Source organism: Copadichromis virginalis, linkage group LG10, assembly GCF_057382275.1.
Source record: "Copadichromis virginalis isolate Kocher_CV1m ecotype Utaka linkage group LG10, C_Virginalis_male_GT1.1, whole genome shotgun sequence".
Taxonomy (NCBI): Eukaryota; Metazoa; Chordata; class Actinopteri; order Cichliformes; family Cichlidae; genus Copadichromis; species Copadichromis virginalis.
In genome coordinates this window covers 34,295,252-34,315,697 of record NC_140627.1, presented here as the reverse complement: position 1 = coordinate 34,315,697, position 20,446 = coordinate 34,295,252, and the positions used below count along the sequence as shown (strand labels likewise).

The following is a 20,446-nucleotide window of genomic DNA, read 5'->3' as shown; positions in this document are numbered from 1 at the left end:
TCCTCCATCTAACACACTGTATACATTGCAATAATTACACCCTTTTGCACGCACTCTTTTCTACTTTGTAATATTCCTGTCAACATTCTTGATATTTATTTATAATCACCTATATTAATCCTTGATATTTATTATTGAGCGATTTGTATATATTAGTGCTATTTCTTAAATCTGGAACATATTATGATTTAGAAAGTATGCTGATTCTGATTGACTGCACTGTAAATACAACACATTCTCACTCCTGAGACGTAATATTTTGCGCTAGGTGACAAATCGTCAACATGTTATGCTTCCAGGCACCCAACATGTTCCTAAATGATGAGATCGGAAAAATGAGGAAACATGAGAACCGTTTGGAATCAACCCACACATGTTGTTCATTTTCCTTAAATTGCTTTGGAAAACACTATGTAATGTAATATAATAAGGTCAGGGATATGGTTAGGGCTGGAATACATGGCTTGAACGTGTTTACTGTGGCACCGTCATTTTACTGTATTTCACACATAACCCAGCGCCTACCATAAGAATGCCGAAGGTCACCTTTTGCGTTCCTCGTTAATGCCGCAGGACATGACAAATCGTAAGGATGTTATACCTCAGGAGTGAGAACGGACTGTCTCCAGGTGGAAAACAGGAGAAGTGATACACCTCCTGTTGTGTAGACCTGCAGGGTTCAGGCCTGTGATGTCTTCCTCTGTCTTATAGGGAACAGAAACTCTTTTTTTTTTTTTTTTTTTGGAGTGGCACAAATAATTTGTGTGCCTTCTTATCTGATGCAGAACACGCAATTGTTCTGTAAATAATAAAGATGGCGCCGGTGAGGTCAGCTGCCGTCACGACTGCTCCGACCACTTTTTCTTTGTCTTTGTTTTTTAAGTTAGTTTTCAGCGTTTCTAAATCGGCAAAATCACCACCATTGGGTACATTAGGTATGACAGTGACACTCTTGTTTCTATTGGTATACAATGTACTCACAATTCGAAGTTTTTAACTCCGGATCCGAGCTGGCCGAGTGAGATCTTGAGGAAGAACAAAGGGAAGCGGCGGCCTAGAGGGAAGCGAGCCGGCGTCAGGAACAGGCTGAGAGCTCGTGCACACCGCACACCTCTGCCTAGCATCCTGCTCGCCAACGTCCAGTCACTGGAGAACAAGCTTGATGACCTCAGGGCCAGGATAAAGTTCCAGAGAGACATTCGGGACTGCAATCTCCTCTGCTTCACCGAGACATGGCTGAACCCAGCGGTGCCGGACCACGCCATCCAGCCGGCCGAGTTCTTCTCGGTTCACCGCATGGACAGGACACGGGACTCGGGGAAGTCAAGGGGAGGCGGCGTGTGTTTAATGGTGAACAACAACTGGTGCAACAGTGCGAACGTTGTTCCTCTCACACGCTCCTGCACACCAAATCTGGAACTACTGTCCATCATGTGTCGTCCTTTTTATCTACCTCGGGAATTTACATCGGTCATTGTAAGTGCCGTTTATATTCCACCACAAGCGGACACGGTCACCGCCTTATGCGAGCTGCATGAGGCACTCACACAGCACCAGACACAACACCGGGACGCTGCGCTTATTGTGACGGGGGACTTTAATAGCGCCAACCTCAAACGCGCAGCGCCGAACTTTTATCAACACGTCACCTGCCCCACCAGGGGTGAAAGGACACTGGACCACTGCTACACTACGGTCAAGGACGGCTACAAGGCACAATCCCGCCCCCCGTTTGGCAAATCTGATCACGCCGCCATCTTCCTCATGCCAAAATACAAACAAAGGCTGAAACAGGAAGTTCCGGTTCAGAGGAAGGTCGCGCGCTGGACGGATCAATCGGTGGCCGCGTTACAGGACGCACTCGATGACGCAGACTGGGGCATGTTCAGAAACAGCTCCGACGATGACGTCAACGTGTTTACGGAAGCGGTTGTGGGATTCATCGGGAAACTAGCGGATGATACCGTGGAGACAATTTTTTTTTTTTCCAAGCATTTCACTACATATCGTACTGTGTATGACTGTGTACGTGACAAATAAAATTTGAATTTGAAATAGTTTGAAATGGTTGTATAAAAAACCTCCTTGGCTGCATTTTTAGGTAAACAGTTTATAACTTTGTTGTTTGCAAAACTGGTGCATTTTTTAAACTTACAAATTCCATTTACGTTTCAAGTTATGTTCGTGGTTTTTACAGTAAAAAATTGAACTTTTTTCTACTCTGATTTTATGTTTTTTGTCTGAATTTAGATCAATTGTGCTAATATGGTGAGGTTGTGAAGAAGAGAATGATACCAAACAAGGCAAGGTAAATAGTTTTTAAATGTGAGCTACATAGGTAAAATCAAAAGTAGTCAAAAATGGCCAATTATACCTTGAACCCCAGAGGGGAACATAAAAGTTGTATATTAATTTTCACACATCTGAAAATTAAATGCTGTACAAACATCAAACAGAAAACTCACTGGATGCTTGCTGATTAACCTGGTTGTGTTAGATGGTAGTAAACAAAGTTTAGGGAGCAAGATGAATGAATACCTTTTCACTGGTGCAAAAACCTCAGCCACTGTTGCTTATAGTATGCAGTTTGTAATCTGATAGGCATGAGGGAGAGTGCTTCTCTTTCTTGTAGTTCTAAGTTAATACATTTTGCTGTGGTTGCTGTTCAGGGATTAACACGATTGCCATGTTATTAGGTGAAAAGTCACATAGACATTTAGATTGCTTAAACAACAGAAAAACACATTTCATGAAGCTGATCAAATTATATAAAAACAAAAATCTCTTGACAATAGATATATATATACACATATACACATTTTCAATAACCCACACAACCTACAGATATATATACCCACACCAACATACCCGTGCACCCGCACACACATGAAAATATTGGACAAGAACACCTGATCAAATCTCCATCTCCTCCCTGTACCCTGTAAAAACCATCTCCTTAAACTGCTGTTTAAACTGTGCCGTGCTCGGACGTTGCTTCATATCTTTACTTAGTCTGTTCCACAGCTTCACTCCACACACAGAGATGCAAAAATATTTTAAAGTTGTACGGATACGAGGATTTTAAGGTTTTTAATCATCAAATATCAAAAAATGTTTATATTACTGTTGTTCAAAATGTTTAAAATTGGTATGAATCATTTAAATCACCATGTTGTTAGCCAAACCCTCTGAATACTCAAACAGAAATTTTGCCATGAAACTCACAATACAGGTGGTTTGTTTTTTGGGAGGCGGGGAACTACATGGCGATATTTCCTCAAAATATTTGTCTTGAGAAAAATTGTATAATTAATATACATCAATGTAAAAAATAACAGCAAACTGGAAAATGTGACAAAACAACAAATATTTATTAATAACAGCCTAAATATTGGACCTGTGATGATAATTTTTCTATTTATGATGCCCTAATTCACAGTGTAATATGCAATAATAATCCATTCGAATAAAGCTCTTTCCTGAACGTCTCCCTAAACCTCGTGTAAAGTCTCTCCTTCCACAACTCATTTCCATAATGACATGTGTCATGGTCCGGGTGTGTGCCAGTGTGTCTCCCTCCGAGCCGGCGTCTCCACCCCTGGGAGGGGCCTCAGTGTTTTTGCTGATCGCTTACATCTGTGGGTAATTAGCCGGGGACTCATAAGGCCAGCGTTCTCAATCTCTCTTCGCCAGATTCTCTGCTAAACATCAGTCAGTGCAGGCCACCACCATAAATTCCCTACGTGTTTTTTTGAATCACCTTGCCTCACTGTATGTTTGTTTTTTTGTGCGCCTCCTTTTTCAGCTACACCTAACTGTCAACCCCTGGCGAAGAGCTTCTACTTGGATGCTGGACCTTCTGGCAGTCCCTCAGGCTATTACCAAAATTACCTACCTGCCTCTCTGCCTCCACGCCAGGAGTTTTTGGATTTACACACCCGGACTACTCACCCCTCTATGTCATCTCCGACCTCCGTTGGCAAGTACGCAGTACGAAGGAGGATTCTGAGTCAAACAACATATTCATATGCCTCCTTATCTATGTTTGAACATCTGCATTCTGTTACAGTGACCCCGACCTTTTTCCTGGACCCTTTGTGACTTGCTTTCCAGTCCAATCCCCGGAATAGCTGTCCTCTCTGACCCGGACCAGATCGTTATTTAGTTTAACGTCTACGCTCACCTTTTTGTTTATGAATATTTTGTGTAAACATTAAACATTATTCTTAAAATATATTTACGAGCTGTTCGGCGTCTTGCGTTTGAGTCCTGTCACTCGTCTGAAACGGTCTCGGCCGTAACAACATGTGCAAATAGAGAACTTAAATTACTCCAGTGTGTACACAGTTTTAGAAACAGGAGATGGCAGAGCCAGGATTTCATCAAAAAGTAAACCCTCAAATGTGGGAAATAATAGTACAGGGCAATAGCTATGTAAGCTTGGTCTCAAAATAATACATGTTGGACACCAGTTTACAGTGCCTTGAAAAACTCTCAAATATGCAGCTCAACAAAGGCCTCCATCAAAACTAAACATGTCATCCCTTGTCTTCTGCCACTGGGCATTTCAATCGACAGCACAGATGATATATGAGGACAGGTCTGATAGTCTGATCTCTTAGTCCATAAATGAGAGAAGTCAGACACCTGGGTACGATAATAAAGAGAAGATAAAAAACATTCTGAATGCGAACAAGTACTATCCTTGTAACAATCATTAAAAGAGGCACGAGTAATGGGTAGTAAATAGTTGAGGAGAGGCTGAGGAACAGCTGCATCAGATTCAAGAGCAGTGTGTTACGAGCTTTAAAGGCCAAGGCTTTGTCTGTGGAGGCTGACCTGGCTGCTACAATCACACCAATGTAAGAGAAAATGACTGCCACACCAGCAGCCACAACCACAATACAAGTGAAAGCTTTGTCAAAACGATCAGACTTTGTCCCGAGCAGAATAGCGATGTCACCACAAAAGCCTTTCACCTCTAAATCACCCAACTCTTCAAATAGTGATAAAAACAACAGAGTGCGAATAATAATGTTTAAAAAACTGATGGCCCAAATCACAGTGATAGCTGCCCCTGTGTTTCTGATGGTGATGATGGTTGCATGTCTCAGTGGGTAGCACACAGCAACATATCTCTCAAGAGGCGTCACAACCAGCGTGAGAGGAGATATCACAGATGTGAGATGAGTGAAGTTGACAAGAAAAGTACATACAGGATATGACACTGTTATTCTAAGAACTGCAAGAAGAAAATGAATCTGACTCTGTGCCAGCTGCACAGTGTCCGCAAAAAGCAGGTTATACAGAAGAATATAACGGCAGGTCTCACGAAACACAGGTTTACTCCTCAAAGTGAACAACATGATGCCATTGATGAAAAGAAACACACAGGTCGGAAGTGTTGTCAGAGTAGAAATCATGACTCGTTCTGCTAATGCCTGATATCCAACAGTGATGTTAGTGAAAGTCTGAGATATACTAGACATTGAAGAAAATTAGGCAAATATTACAGAGTAAAAAAAAGCACAATACCAAACATTTACAAGAAAAAACTAAACAGCACACAAGTACAGTTAACCTGTGAAGAGTTAGCAGCAGAGGTTAGGTTCTTGTTCTCGTGTGGGCAGAGCTGTTCTGCAGGGTTTTCTTAAGCTCACAAACAATTTATAATGTTTTTCGTAGTCACGAACATGTTTACCAGATCATTAACTGGTGATGTCATCCTTCTTTCCCTCTTGTAGGTTGAGGTAATAATATATGTGTTGTGCTGTTTTCCATTACTGTTACTCTGGTTATGAAGCACTTCATGCCCATTAGTTTGAATGCTGTGTAAAATGTAAATAAAAACAGAATGCTATGATTTCCAAACATGTGCATGTGTCAACCAGCGTGTAGCCTGTTACAGTTGCTCCTGCTTTTTCTCTTTAGCTTTGCTTTTTTTCTTATTTATTCTTTTTTTCTTTACCTGGACTTTGGTCTGTTTTAATAACTTTCCTTCAGCCATGTGGGTTGAGAGAGTTGTTGTTCTCATGGACGTCAAGGAACAATACAGCTCCTTCTCCCTCCTCCCACTATGTAGGTCAGATCACAACCTGATTCACCTCACACCCCCCAATATGTGCTGACTGTGAGAAGAAGCATTAGGGCTACAAGGCCCTGACTGCCAGACACTCTGTGAGCCTCACAGTGAGGACATCAATGGGCTTACTGAGTGTACACTGACTACATAACTTTCTGCAGATGTCACACAGTGGAAAATTGTGTTTTTCTATTTTGTTTTGGATCAGACTGTGTTGGTACAGGGTGTCGATTTTATTTGCATGATTTTATTGTAATAGTGATATTGCATGTTTGTTTATTGATATTCCTATTGCATGATTTTATCTCCATATTTATAGTGTGTGTTTAGTGTTGATTGAACAATATGCTTTTTATTATTCCACTGTGGATTAAGCGGACAATTGTAGGCACCTGTGAGGTGGGGGCGTTCCCCGAGGTGGCCTATCAGCCACCAAACGGACTTAAGGGAGATAGTGAGCGCAAAGACTGAAAAAAGAGAGACACACGAAAAGTGAAGAGCTGGAAAACAAAACGTGTGCAAGCCAGCATATGAGAAGAAGGACCTCCGGCCTGACTGTGGGGCGCCACGAGACATTCGGCGATCGGCCAGCATAACCCGGCGATCCAGTCCCGACGGACAGAATAGCGACCGTGGGAGGCGACGCGTGAAATCCACAGTAGAGCAGGGGTACGCCTCTGCCTGCATCTGTGAGTATCGCTCTCCCACTGTTGGGCGCTAGGAGTAGCTTTGCCGGGGAAGGGTAACAGCGGCTGCGCTGACAACGTTGCTGGCCCGTGTCTGTTGTTTCAGGGCGGAGCTACGAGGGAGGCCGTGCGCGGAGGTGGAGAGTGGCTGGACTGCACGATTGCGCACAGTCAGGTGGAGATAGGAGCCTCCTCCCTGGTCTTCTGCTGGCGAGAGTCCCCATCCCGGAAGAGGAGTTTCTCTCCTGTCTCTTTCAGCTTAGGAGAATTTGCCCGTGTGTTGCTGGACTGGGAGAATTAGGACCCTGGGGGGGAGTTTTTAGTATCGGGAAAAACATTAATTTAGCTTTGTGTTTTTAGCGTTTAATCATTCCTGCCGGCAGGGTTTTTAGCGGGTTGTAAACACTATTTTTATTGTATACTGGGATTTTAGCTTGTATTTGGGGTTCTGACTGTGTTTTATCCTGAAAATAAATGGTGTGTTTGAAGCCAGCTAAATTTCTGTGCTCTGAGCGCTGACCCACTCACTCCCCTTTCGGCTTGTATAGACGTGGTGGTGAAGATTTAGTTCCACCAGTTTAGCGGCTACATAATTTTGGCGTTGTCGACAGGATACAAGCTAGGGGAGCAGTGTTCCGCACCAGGAGTGCAGATATAGAGATGATGATGCCGGTGTATCCGGGTGCCCCTTGGGTACCAAAATATAAGGGTCCTGAAGCAGATGTTTCATATGGAGACTGGAAAGAACAAATACAAGGTTTATTGAATGCTCAAGAAATAGCTGAGGCCCGGAAAGTAGAAATTTTAATTGGGGCTTTAAGCGGTGAGGCAAAGCGTCAAGTAAGTGTGTTAGAAGAAAAAGATAGAGACCAGATTAGGAAAATATTCGCATATCTAGATTCTCTATATGGTGACAATACCTCCCTAGCGGTTTTGAGGTCGCAGTTTTTTAGCTGTATACAAAAACAAAATGAGTCGGTAAAATCTTTTACCTTAAGGTTGAGGGAGTTGCACTGCAGGCTACAACAGCGCAATCCAAATCAAGCACCTACTGAAAAGTGTTTACAGGAACAGATGCTGTTGGGCCTGCGGGAGGGCCCGTTGTCACAAACCCTGCGAGCCTACGTGCATCACCATCCAGAAGAGGATTTTGCAACAGTCCATCGGGAGGCGTTGCTCCTAGAGGAGGAACAGTTGGGACACCAGGGATTGCAAACTACGTGCTTGGCAGTGGGTGAGTCCAGGTGTGTTAAGCCACCTTATGAACCAGACTGGAAAGAGACCTTTAAAAAAGAAATTATGGAGGATGTCAAGGGTCAAATGCGAGATCTTGTCAAAGATGTTGTTAATGAAATTAAACTGCTCTTGCCACAGCAAAGCCCAGCCGGCTCAGCTTTTAATAAATCAAGGTTTAAGCCAAAGCGTTCTGGATATGCTAATAACTGGACCCGAGAGGGAGAACCCATTTGCCATCGTTGCCATCGGAAGAACTGATTTGGTCCAACACCAGATCCACACAGGTGATACACCACCCATTAAACAAAAAAATCGCCCTTTACCACCACTGATGTACAAAGAGATTAAGAAACTTTTAGCAGATATGCTGAAAAAAGGTGTCATTCGGGAGAGTAGCAGTCCCTGGGCAGCCCCCATTGTGTTGGTGAGGAAAAAGGACGGCAGTTGGCGATTTTGTGTAGACTACAGAAAATTAAACGCAGTAACTCATAAAGATGCGTTCCCACTCCCCCGAATTGAAGAGACTTTAACATGTCTGACCAGAGCTGAGTGGTTTTCCACACTGGATCTTGCCAGTGGATACTGGCAAGTGGAAATGGATCCTAAGGATCGGGAGAAAACTGCATTTACCACTCCTCTGGGTTTGTTTGAGTTTGATCGCATGCCTTTTGGACTCTGTAATGCCCCTGCCACCTTCCAGCGCCTGATGCAACGGTGTCTAAGTAGTCACCTTTCTGAATCTGTTTTGGTATATCTGGATGATATAATAATCTACTCACCTGACTTCTCTACTCATCTACAGCAATTGGAGAATGTCCTGCAGAAGCTGTGGCAACATGGTCTGAAGCTGAGGCTGGACAAATGTAAGCTGTTCCACCGTCAGGTGAAGTTCCTGGGGCATCTTGTCGACCAACAAGGGGTAAGACCGGACCCTGAGAAAATCCAAGCTGTCCAGAACTGGCCTGTTCCCTCTACCACCCGTCAGGTCAGAACTTTCCTTGGCCTGGCAGGTTATTACAGGCGATTTGTCCCAGGGTTTGCTAGGTTGGCTAGACCTTTAAATGCTCTGCTCGTGGGAATTTCTAGCAGGTCAAGCATGCAGGTCCAGTGGTCTGCTGAATGTCAGGAAGCCTTTGACAGCTTGAAATGTGCTCTGACCGAGCCCCCTATTTTGGCTTATGCAGATTTCCTGGAGCCTTTTGCACTTTATACTGATGCCAGCAATCAAGGCTTAGGTGCAAGATGGCAAGGAACGGGTGATTGCATATGCCAGCAGGAGCCTACACCCCACCGAACAAAATGACAAAAACTATAGTTCCTTCAAACTGGAACTTTTAGCTCTAAAATGGGCCATTACTGAGAAGTTCAAGGATTACTTGACAGGTGCCAAGTTTGTCGTGTATACCGACAACAATCCTGTGGCCCACTTACAGAATGCTAGACTTGGGGCAACAGAGCAACGCTGGGTGGCACAGCTGGCATCGTTTGACTTCGAGGTTAAGTACAGGGCTGGAAAAGAGAATGCTAATGCTGATGCTCTCTCTAGGTTTCCCACAGACTGTCAAACAGCTTACATAAACACCACGAGTGCTCCACGTCGGGATCCACAGGGGCTGGTGCCGCAGGTGAATGACTGGAAAGAGGCTCAAGAAAAGGACATGGATCTGCGCATCCTGAGGGAGTATGTGGAACAGGGAATCCCCCCTGATGCACCAACGAGGAGATCCCTACCTAGCCCTGTACAGAAGTTATTACAGCAATGGAGAAGGCTGCAGGTTTGCGAGGATATGCTGTGCAGAGAGGTAAGGGACCCTAACACTAACGAAATGTACCTTCAGATCCTATGTCCTGCAGAGAGACACAAGGAGGTGTGGGAGAAGTATCACGAGGCAGCGGCACATGTGGGAGTGGAAAAGACACTGTCCAGGATATGTCGCTTCTTTTATTGGCCCAGCATGGAAGAGGAGGTGCGCGAATTCCAGCTAGGGTGCGCTGCGTGTGGCCTACGAGATAGAAATAGGCCTAGAGCCCCCTTGCATCCCGTTATTGTGTCCTATCCCCTTGAGGTTGTGGCCCTGGACTTTCTTACATTGGGGAGGCCCACAGACAGGTACCAGAATATTCTGGTTATGACTGATCTTTTCACACGGTACGCCTGGGCAGTTCCTACCAAAGACCAGACTGCTCAGACTGCGGTGCATGCTCTTTGGGCTCACGTGATTCAGACCTTCGGTTGCCCGACCAGGCTACACTCAGATAGAGGTGGTAGTTTTGAGTCTGCCCTGATGTACCAGCTGTGTAAGTGCTATGGCATTACAAAAAGCAAGACCACCCCATACCATCCGGCTGGAAATGGTGGGGTTGAGAGGATGAACCAGACATTGCTGCACATGCTTCGGTCCCTAGAGTCAGAGAGACAACAGAGGTGGCCAGAATATCTCCCAGAGCTCTTACAAGCATATAATAATACTGTCCATAGTGCCACAGGGTTTGCGCCGTCGTACCTGATGTTTGGGCGGCATTTGAGGCAGCCAGTGGATTTGAACCTAGGTGTTGAGCGGGATTCTCCATGCCACAACCTGGGAGGGTGGGTTAAGGACCATCACCAGAAACTAGCCGGTGTAGACAGCGCATCCGGTCCTGCAGCATGTCTGCGCTGGTCCAGTCGACTGCCATCTTCCCCGGTAGGGCACAAGCATCGAAGGCGTCTGGAAAGGGAGGGGGGATCAGTGTGTGCATATCAGTGTATGTGTGTGTGTGTGTGTGTCCAGAGTTCAGCTGAGACAGTGTCCTTCGCCCTGCCAGGCTAAGTAAACAGTCTACCAGCCAACCCAGGTGGCCTTGCATGGAATGGGGGGAACAGACTCAACACAGTCGTTATCAGGGTGTTGTTGTTCAGCTCCAGCCTTGCCGCTGGCGCCAAAGGGGTCTCCACATAAGTGATGGTGGTTTTTACTTAAGTGCGAACAGCTCATATGAATTTCAAAGCAGTTCTACAGTCCAACACTGGTCTCTCAATCTCCCGTTGGAGAGCCGCGAGCTTCGCCATACTTGCGTTCTGTGATGTTGTCATTTCTTGTGCTCAAGGAGCCGATTTCTGAGAACTCACGGCAGTGTGCCTCCCCGAGATGTCATCCAATTTGCGCCCAGAGATGTTATTCCAAGTGAGCCCTTCCGAGATGTATCCAGTCTGCAGTCAGAGATCTTATTCTGAGTATTCACAGCAGCCGTAGCTTCTCCAAGATCTTCTCCGTGCTGCACTCAATGAGCCCATTTTGAGAAACTCACGCCTCTCCCATCGTTTCAATCCCAGCGGGCAGCCTTGTGGGGGTTTCAACAGCCGGTTCCGCTTTCTTAATTCTTCGATAAGTCAGGGCCAAGCCAGCTCCGATCAGCAAGAACCCTGTTACCATGGTTCTGAATAGGTAGATATCTTCAGCACTCAGGCTCACCCAAGCCCAGACTTCTCGTTGAGAAAGGGGTGTCAATTGCATTTAGGGACCAGTTGATCCAATCCATAATTCCTCTTTTAGGTTTTAGAGAACAGACTGTGAGAGAGTGTTCCAGGGAAAAGTAAAAACACAAGACAAGACAAGGACATAAGAAGCTAAGGAGGGAAGATAAGGGCAGGAGTGGAGAAAAGTGTGACTGCCTTCGCTGAGAGCCAAAAGTCTTATTGGTGTGGTCTATTAGCAACAGTTGAACAAGTACAAAGAAACATTTTTACATTTAAAGACTTTGCAATTTAACAGTGATTTAAAGGCTGAAAGGATGCTGAGAGTGTGTGTTGAAATGAAAGTGTGCATGTTGTGAAATCCTTTTAATCATTGGTGATTCTGTAATCATGGACGATCGTGGCTCAAGAGTTGGGAGTTCGCCTTGTAATCGGAAGGTTGCCGGTTCGAGCCCCGGCTTGGACAGTCTCGGTCGTTGTGTCCTTGGGCAAGACACTTCACCCGTTGCCTACTGGTGGTGGTCAGAGGGCCCGATGGCGCCAGTGTCCGGCAGCCTCGCCTCTGTCAGTGCGCCCCAGGGTTCATCACCAGTGTGTGTGAATGGGTGGATGACTGGATATGTAAAGCGCTTTGGGGTCCTTAGGGACTAGTAAAGCGCTATATAAATACAGGCCATTTACCATAAATATATTGTTGTGAACATTGCTGAACCTGTGGGTTTTCAGACGGGTGAGAAAAACGACATCTCACTGATTCTGATCCGTCGGGTCCGCGCTTTGTGTTTACGTCTTTATGCAGAATCCATGGACCTGCTCTCATTTACTATTTTAGCTGTTTGGTGGTTGTTGAAATTTTTTGAGGTTTAACCTGAGATTCTGGTTTTTCGGGCAAAATAAATGTATATTTAAAAAACGATTCAGGATTGTAATGAATCAATATTACGTTATCCAAGCTAGAATCGATTTTAATTGATGAATCAATCATCAAAACCCACCCCTAGTCTCCACCACACAAACGGTCACATACAAGTGGCCTCATACCACAACAAGTTACTTTAATATACAAAATTCAGTAAAGCAAGCGTACCAGTGACCACCCACAGGTTTTTGGGGGGTTTTTTTGCTCACAGGTGGAGAGTGCTCTCGAGCGTTTTCCTTCCTTTTTACCGTTTCTTCCTGCAGTAAATATGAACAACGACAGTATTGTGTATTGTGTATTTTGTTGTACAGTTATTTCATTTTTAACCTTAATTTATATTTTATTCCTTCCTAGTTAAATTTACCCTTTTTAATTTTTCATATTTATTTCCTATCTTATTCATAGCCTTTTCCTTTTTTGTTTTCTTTAGGTCACGAGCAGTTGTCCAAGCATTTCACTACATATCGTACAGTGTATGACTGTGTACGTGACAAATAAAAATTTGAATTTGAATTTATTCAGGAAGAAAACCAAACATTGCAGATATTTTTATCATAATTCTGGTTTTACGCGGCCGATCAACACAATTTAAAAACTGGTATAAAGTCCACACTTTTTCCGTCAGTTGTTCCGTCTGTCCTGCTCACATCTCCAATGGTTGTACACGTTGTCATTAACGTGGCTTCACTCCACATCAGTCACGCCGCTTTGCTTGCTAAAACACCGGTGTCGGCACATAAGGAAGCTTCATAGCCTGACAACAACGTTGATTAGCTGCGTATATATGAATGTGAATCGCATCATTGGCTGGACTATGGGATAAGGTGGCATCGTTCTGATCCCATATGGGAGCAGCCAGTCACTGACTGACTAACACTGCAAAACAGAATTGTTAAAGTTTTAATTTTAATTTCAATTCAGGGTAGATTTTTTTTTTGGGCGCAACACAGATTTTCTGTGCGCAGTGACCGTGCCAGCAGTGCGCAATTGCGCACGCGCGCAGCTTAGAGGGAACATTGCTCAGCACCCCACAGTGTTATTGCCATCACCTGGCCAACAACACTCACAAGTGACCTAACCAAAGTAGCCAAATCCTCCACAGCACTAAAGGTCACAGCACAAAACATTCACCACATGAGGGCCGCATTTGGCATCCACTATCATTGATATTTTAACAGTGCACATATGGTGTACACCCTATGCCAACTGTCAAGGGATTTCTTTAAATCAACTCGTAGTTCTTCAGCTAAGACACCTGAGTTAGAAAACACAAACACTGCAGTTGCCTTTACATGCGTGGGCAGTCACTCTGAGACCTGCGTCTCATCGCTCTGCGCTCTTTATTTATACATGTCTGTATGTCTGTGTGTGTGTGTGTGTAAATAGCTTCTTATTCTAAGAACTGAGCTGAGGTTCCCCTTTTTCTAATTCTGTATGCTCTTACAAAAAGAGGAAGCTAACAGTTGTTTATCACACAAAAGTACATGTCAAAAGTCACGTAGACGTTTGCCTAGTGATTAAATAAAAGAATACATTTCATGAAGCTGATCACATTATATAAAAACAATATTCTTTTGACACCAACTTAAAAAGGCCTTCCTGCCTCAGCCATAAGACCATAATTCACAAATGGCCTCAAACCTCCTGTCAAGTGTGGTGCCACTGATTTACTGGTATGCAATTAAACTTTACCTACCTACTTTTGGGTGGCGTGCCAGGCTCGAGGCACCTTTAAACGCCAAATCAAGAGTACACAGCAGACCAGAAATACAGTCTCCTATCACACTCTGAAGCGTACCCCCACCCAGGATAACCACCAAACGCAACAAATTTAAACAACAAAGCAAAGCAACAAACAAGTGCTTCGAAGGAAGGGCAGCACAGCCACCCAGCTGAAACACACTTACTAAAGGTGTCATGGTCCGCGGCCCGGTGTCCGAGGAGCTGATGGGATGCCCACGTCCACGGGTGTGGCTGTTAACTCCACACCTGCATCCCATCTCAGGCGATTATCAGGTGGACTATTTGATCCAGCCCAGCCAGCTGCTCCACGCCAGTCCGTTAGTCGTCTCACAGCGGTAACAGCTCGGCGTGTTTTTGAGCCACCTGCCTGTCCACCTGCCCGTCTGGAGTTTGGATTGCCTCCGGTACCAATCACCTCTACTTTCCTGGAGCTCCCCCGCGGACCCTCACCCCTCCCTCCGGCTCCCACGGCCCCGCTTTGACTCCTCCCACAGTCCCGATTACTGCGTTCCTGCGTAACTCATTCCCCGGTCTCTTGGTTTTTCTAGTTTCTCGCGTGTTTTCCTTTGACCCTTCCGGGACACCTTTAGTTGAAATAAAGTTTATTTTTCGTACTCCTGTGCGTGTTGTCTCTGCTTCTGGGTCCAGCTTGTGTACTGAACTTTGGTTCATGACAGTACGGACTGGCCAGGACCCAGCAGATCCAATACGTTCCGCCATCAATAAACAGGGCGCTATTCTCGGTCGTCACGATCAGCTGCTCCAATCACTCCAGGACCAATACCAGGAGCTTAGTGACACTCAGGATCAGCTGCGGGCCAAGCAGCCCGACCCTGTGCACCACAGCGTTTCACCTCCGCCGCTGGAACCCTTCCACGGGGAGTTAGACCTGTGTGGAGGGTTCCTTTTCCAATGCTCCTTATTCTTCAGCCGCACGCCTTCCCCACGGATGCTGCTAAAATTTCCCACTTTGTGGGGCTGTTACGGGGACGAGCTCTAGCATGGGCTGAGGCTTATTTAACCTCTCACCCCATTCGTGGTTGCGACTATGATGATTTTCTGGAGGAGTTCAAGGCGACGTTCTCTCCTCCAGTCTCGGAGGACGACGCCGCACAGAAATTGCTGGTGCTCCGTCAGGGGCGGCGCAGTGTTGCCGAGTATATAGTCGAGTTTCGTACCAGGGCAGTTGCCGTGGGTTGGCCCGATTCGGCCCTCCGTGGGGTCTTTTTACGCTCGCTAAACGATCAGATGAAAGACCAACTAGCGTTCCACGAGGCAACAAAATCCTTCGAAGAACTGGCTCCTCGCCCGCAGGATCGATAGACGCCTGCGGGAGAGGGATGCCGAGCGGCGGCTTAAGCCTTTAGGACCCATATTGCGCACCGAGTTTCGAGTTTCATCGTCCCCACCCACGGCTGCGTGCACGCGTTCTCCATCGCCTCCCCCGCCCAAACCCATGCAAATCGGACGCTCCCGGCTTTCACCAGAGAAAAGGGAACGCCGTTTTCGGGCTGGGGACTGCCCGTACTGTGGGAAGCCCGGTCATCGCATCGCTGCTTGCCCGGTCCGCCCAAACGAACCGGCCCACCGGTAAATCCGGGGATACGGGTGGGCAGCACTTTAAGCACAACTAGACCCCAATTGTTACTGTCTGTTACCATCGTGACTAACAACGAGACTTTCACATGCCCCGCGGTGGATACATTATTGAAATCTAATAGGTAACATTATTGTAATGTTGTAAATGTAATAAAGTTAGGGCTGGGCGATATATCAAAAATTTATCGTTACCGAAATTTATGACTCTCATCGACGTCATTTTGCCCGTGTCGGTAAATTCGATATTTTAAAAAAAGAAAAGGCATGTGCAGGTTGGCGATGTTCATGTCCCTTTAAGACGCTGTGCTACGTTACAGACTTGACGGGGTGGAGTCACATGACTCTACTACCTGTTAAGCTGGGCAGACACTGTGCGATTTTTTCAGTCGCGCGATTCAGCTCCTGCTCAAACTGCATGGTTGACTCGCAGGGGTTAGAAGTTCATAGGTCACGATGCAGGGTCTCACACTATACGGCCCGATGCTCTGATGCGACCTGAGTCACACTGTGTGTCCATAAAATGAAGGTTATAACAGAAATTCTGTCGCTCGCTCTCTCTCTGTCTTTCACTCACACAGACACACCACCACCATCAACTTTGCTAAATTGCTAATGAAAAACATTGATCAGTCAGCTGTGATTGAGCAGCAGTGTAAATCCAACTATTTTCACGGTTGTTGTGGTCGTGATCATTTTGTGAGGCCACATCGAAAAGGCTCGGATGAGCTTTCCAAAGTTCTACAAGTTGTGCCTCCGTCGCTTGTGTCCAGATCACACGCTGCACTGCTGTGCTGCTCCGTCTTTTTCGCTGACATTTGTGTTTGCGCGTGCGCAGTGTGACAAACTGCGGTGACACCCTCACGACGGTCGTGAATCCTCGCGACCAAGTGATTGATGATCGGGAGCTCGTCGTGAGGTGTCAATCGCTTCTCGTTACCCCACGTATACTATACGATGCATGACGCAGATGAAGGCCAAAATCGGGCCGATCGCCAAAACGGTCGCACGACTCAAAAATCGGCTCAAAATGGGCCAAAAATCGCACAGTGTGAGCCCAGCATAACAAGACGAGACACGGGTGAACAAATGGAGGACGATTTAAATGTTGAAGCAGCAGCGACGGAGGTAGAGATGGTGGAGGAGGAAGAGGAGACGCTTGTTAACAAAAAAAATGCATCATCAATCGTTTGGCAACATTTTGGATTCAACAAGGATGATATTGATCAAAAAATTGTTAAATGTAAACTCTGCAAAAAGACTGTTGCGTCAAGTCAAGGTAACACAACCAACCTCTTCCACCACCTGCAGCACAAGTTTTTGTTTAAGAGTTTATAGTTTTCACGAGTCACATGGCAGTGCTTAGTATTTATTATAGTTTTTTCTGTGTTCAATTGACATTTGTGTTTGTGACATTATTTGTTTACAAGTTCTAGTACCTCAAGGCCTTAGCAGAGATAGGCCTTTGTCCATGATGGCATTACATTTGCACAATCATTGTTTACTTTCTGAATAGCCAATGTGAAACATATTTATTATTAAACTATTTTGTTTACAAGGGATACACATTTTTTAGAGAGCATGGTTACATATTGTATCCTACACTTTTTATTTTGTTCAGTTAATAAATCTTAACCACTAAAAGTACTTACTACTATTGTCTTCATTTATTTTCAGTGACATTTTACAGTCCTTTAAAGTGGTAATAATATAATTGCAATGAATAGGTCTAGGGGGAATAATATTATCAAAATAACTGGAGGAACTATGCTGCCTGCCACAGCCCCATCAAATGAAGAAAACAAAAAAAAAGTTTGTTTTTTTTGGCACTTGGGGTGGTTATCGTCCATTTATCGTTATCGAGGTTAACTGCTCTATTTATCGTGATATTGATTTTAGGCCATATCGCCCAGCCCTAAATAAAGTTTTTTTTATATAGCACCAAACCACAGCAACAGTCATCCCATGCATTGACGAAGCATCATTATTTAATGTGAACATATGTTAAGCAAAGTTAGCACATTACAACTTAATTTCCCACCTCATCCAATGGCAGCAACCTTTCTCTCATTGTTTTTTTGTTTTTGTTTTGTTTTTCAATTTTGAATCCATAGTTTTCAGTCACATGACTGACTCACACATGGACTGTCCAGTAGAATAAAAATCTCACCTGTCCCAAATCAAGACCACTCATATCATCTGTTCATGGAAAAAAAGCTACGATACAAGGAGAAACTACACATTTTGGGGACTCGTGATCCATATTCTCCCCCAGCAACTGTCCCACAGCCCCTGTTTGGTGACATCTACATGTATCTTGCAGAGAATCCTTCACCTCACACTGCTGCCTGAATAAAAGCTTTCAACTGCAGACCTGTAAGGCTGGGTTATTTAAGGTATGCTCACATGTTGACGCTATAATCTATGCCATTTTGGCAGCTGTAAATAAGCAAAGTACAGCTATATATATATCACAAAGTCACAAAAGTCACCTCAAGGCGATTTATGTAATGGGGTGAATACCATACTATATACAAAAAGTCTGTGATCAAACTATTTAAGACGTTTTGTTGATTGAAAATTCACCAAATTATTTAAGACTGATAGCAGAGAACAACTTTACCAACACAAAGCACCTTTAGTTTTCCAAAGTGCTGAATTTATTTGCAGAACTTGGAACTGAAAGAAAACCCTCTAGGACACCTGCAGTAATTCCAAGGCTAAACTGCAGGTTTAGAAGTAGGACAGATGTAGGCCAATTACATCTAATTAAAAATTGCTGCAATTTCTTTGCCTGAGCAGTGCTTGAGATAGAGTGGCTGCACACAGATTACGGGGTTACACAAATGTGACGCTCTTTCCTGTTTTACCAAAGCATGTAATCATTTGAGAGAATTATAAAGAATTATGTTCCTTTAGTAAACTGCAGCAAACAATTCCTCACGTGTGTCATTTGACAACTGTATGGTTTTAAATAAAAATTCAAAAGTCAAGTCAGAAACAGGAGTTATCCAGAATTGCAGTACGGTACTTTGAGGTTTGTATGCTTGTAAGCGTGGTGTATACTCTGACTAACACTCTACTTCGATCGCAGCCTTCAGTCTTGGCTGTATGACTGAGTATTTCAGTCGACAGCAAAGATAATATATGAACACAGGTCTGATGCTTTGATCTCTGATACCATAAATCAGTGAACTCAGACATCTGGGGAAAAGGAAAATACAAACATAAAAAACAATCTGGATGCGCACAAACACTATCCTTGTTAAAACTCTTGCAAGTGCTGTGAGTAGTGGGTTACAAATGGTTGAAGAAAGACTGAGACCCAGCTGCACCAGATGTAGCAGCAGTGTGTTACAAGCCTTACGGGCTGAAGCTTTATCTGTGGAGGCCGACCTGGCTGCTACTATAACACCGATATAAGAGCATGTGATTGCCACACTTGCTGAAATAAACAGAGCACATGTGAAGGCTTTGTCGTAATCATCAGACATAGACCCACCAGACATTGCTATTTCAGAGCAAAAGTCTTTCATCTGCAGACTATCAAGGGCTCCAAAAGGAAACTCTAACAGCAGAAGAACTCGAGTCAAGATATTTAGTGAACCGATGGCCCAGATCACAATGATGGCCACACCTGTGTTGGTGATAGTGATGATGCTAGCATGCCTCAGTGGGTAGCACACAGCAACATATCTCTCCAGAGACATCACCACCAGCGTGACAGGAGAGACCACAGTTGTAAGATTGGCAAGCATGGTGAGAAAACCACATACAGGATATGTTAGTGTTATCCTACAAGCGGCAATAATATACAATAACTGACTCAGTGCCATCTGTACTGTGTCTGCAAACAGAAGGTTATACAGGAGAATGTATCGCGACGTCTCACAGAACAAAGCTTTGCTCCTTAAAGTAAAAAGCATGATTCCATTAATGCAGAGAAATAAACAACATGGCAGTGTAGTCAGAGTGGAAAATAAAACTCTTTCCAAAACCCCTTGATACTGCTGGTTAGCAGTAACATTGGTCAGAGACAGATTTGCAAGTAACATTTCAATAAAGAAATTCAGTTTTTAACATCTTCAGTGGAAATAAAACACAAAAAAGTATTCCAACATTTAAAACAGAAAGATCCACAGAGCTCTTTTCAGGTCATCCTCCTCCTGCAGGAAATTAATAGGTTAGAGGGCTGTGGCTGCTTTCAGCTAAACGGCACTGGACAGCAAGATTTTCTTACCCACACATTGTGTATATACGCTCTGTAGTCACACCTTTTCATGTGACTATCACATGTCTGCATTATTTTTTTCCAGTTTCCTTACAACCCCCCTCCTCGCGCCAGGGACATGATGACGTGAAGATTATAGTATAGTAGTAATATATTAATAGCCTGTTAAGTTGATTCCATATTGTTTAAAGCATTTTCTTCACCCCCACCCGAGATTGGGTACATAGCCAAGTGCGATAGGAGAAGGATCGTTGAGTGCGAGAGGAACTGACCTGAAAAATAGGATCATGGCCAAGCTTGAAACCTGGATCCCCCATAGCCGGTTACCAAGATTACGTGAAGTACCCTCAGAAGGTCTGCTAGATGATGTTAATGCAGCACTACGGACGATACCTACAACCACGATTACCGACACTAACAAGCTGATATACAATACGGCAGCAGTGATCAGTGAGATGCTTGGCTACAAGTTGAACAGCCACAAGGGGCAGTACCCTCC

General features: G+C 44.6%; 2 protein-coding genes and 1 long non-coding RNA gene across 3 annotated transcripts; 1 reads left to right on the top strand and 2 right to left on the bottom strand.

Annotated features, from left to right (window-relative positions):
* The first annotated feature begins 3,547 nt into the window (after positions 1-3,547).
* LOC146700924 (uncharacterized) lies at positions 3,548-4,250 on the top strand. Its single transcript, XR_014922687.1, has 3 exons — positions 3,548-3,711; positions 3,806-3,983; positions 4,070-4,250. It is a non-coding gene; the product is annotated as an uncharacterized LOC146700924 (long non-coding RNA).
* A 288-nt stretch (positions 4,251-4,538) lies between these two features.
* Positions 4,539-5,489, bottom strand: LOC146700923 (odorant receptor 131-2-like). Its single transcript, XM_085471335.1, has one exon. The coding sequence runs from the start codon at positions 5,487-5,489 to the stop codon at positions 4,539-4,541; it is 951 nt and encodes a 316-aa protein (XP_085327461.1).
* Positions 5,490-18,787: 13,298 nt separating this feature from the next.
* LOC146700922 (odorant receptor 131-2-like) lies at positions 18,788-19,771 on the bottom strand. Its single transcript, XM_085471334.1, has one exon. The coding sequence runs from the start codon at positions 19,769-19,771 to the stop codon at positions 18,788-18,790; it is 984 nt and encodes a 327-aa protein (XP_085327460.1).
* Positions 19,772-20,446: the final 675 nt, after the last annotated feature.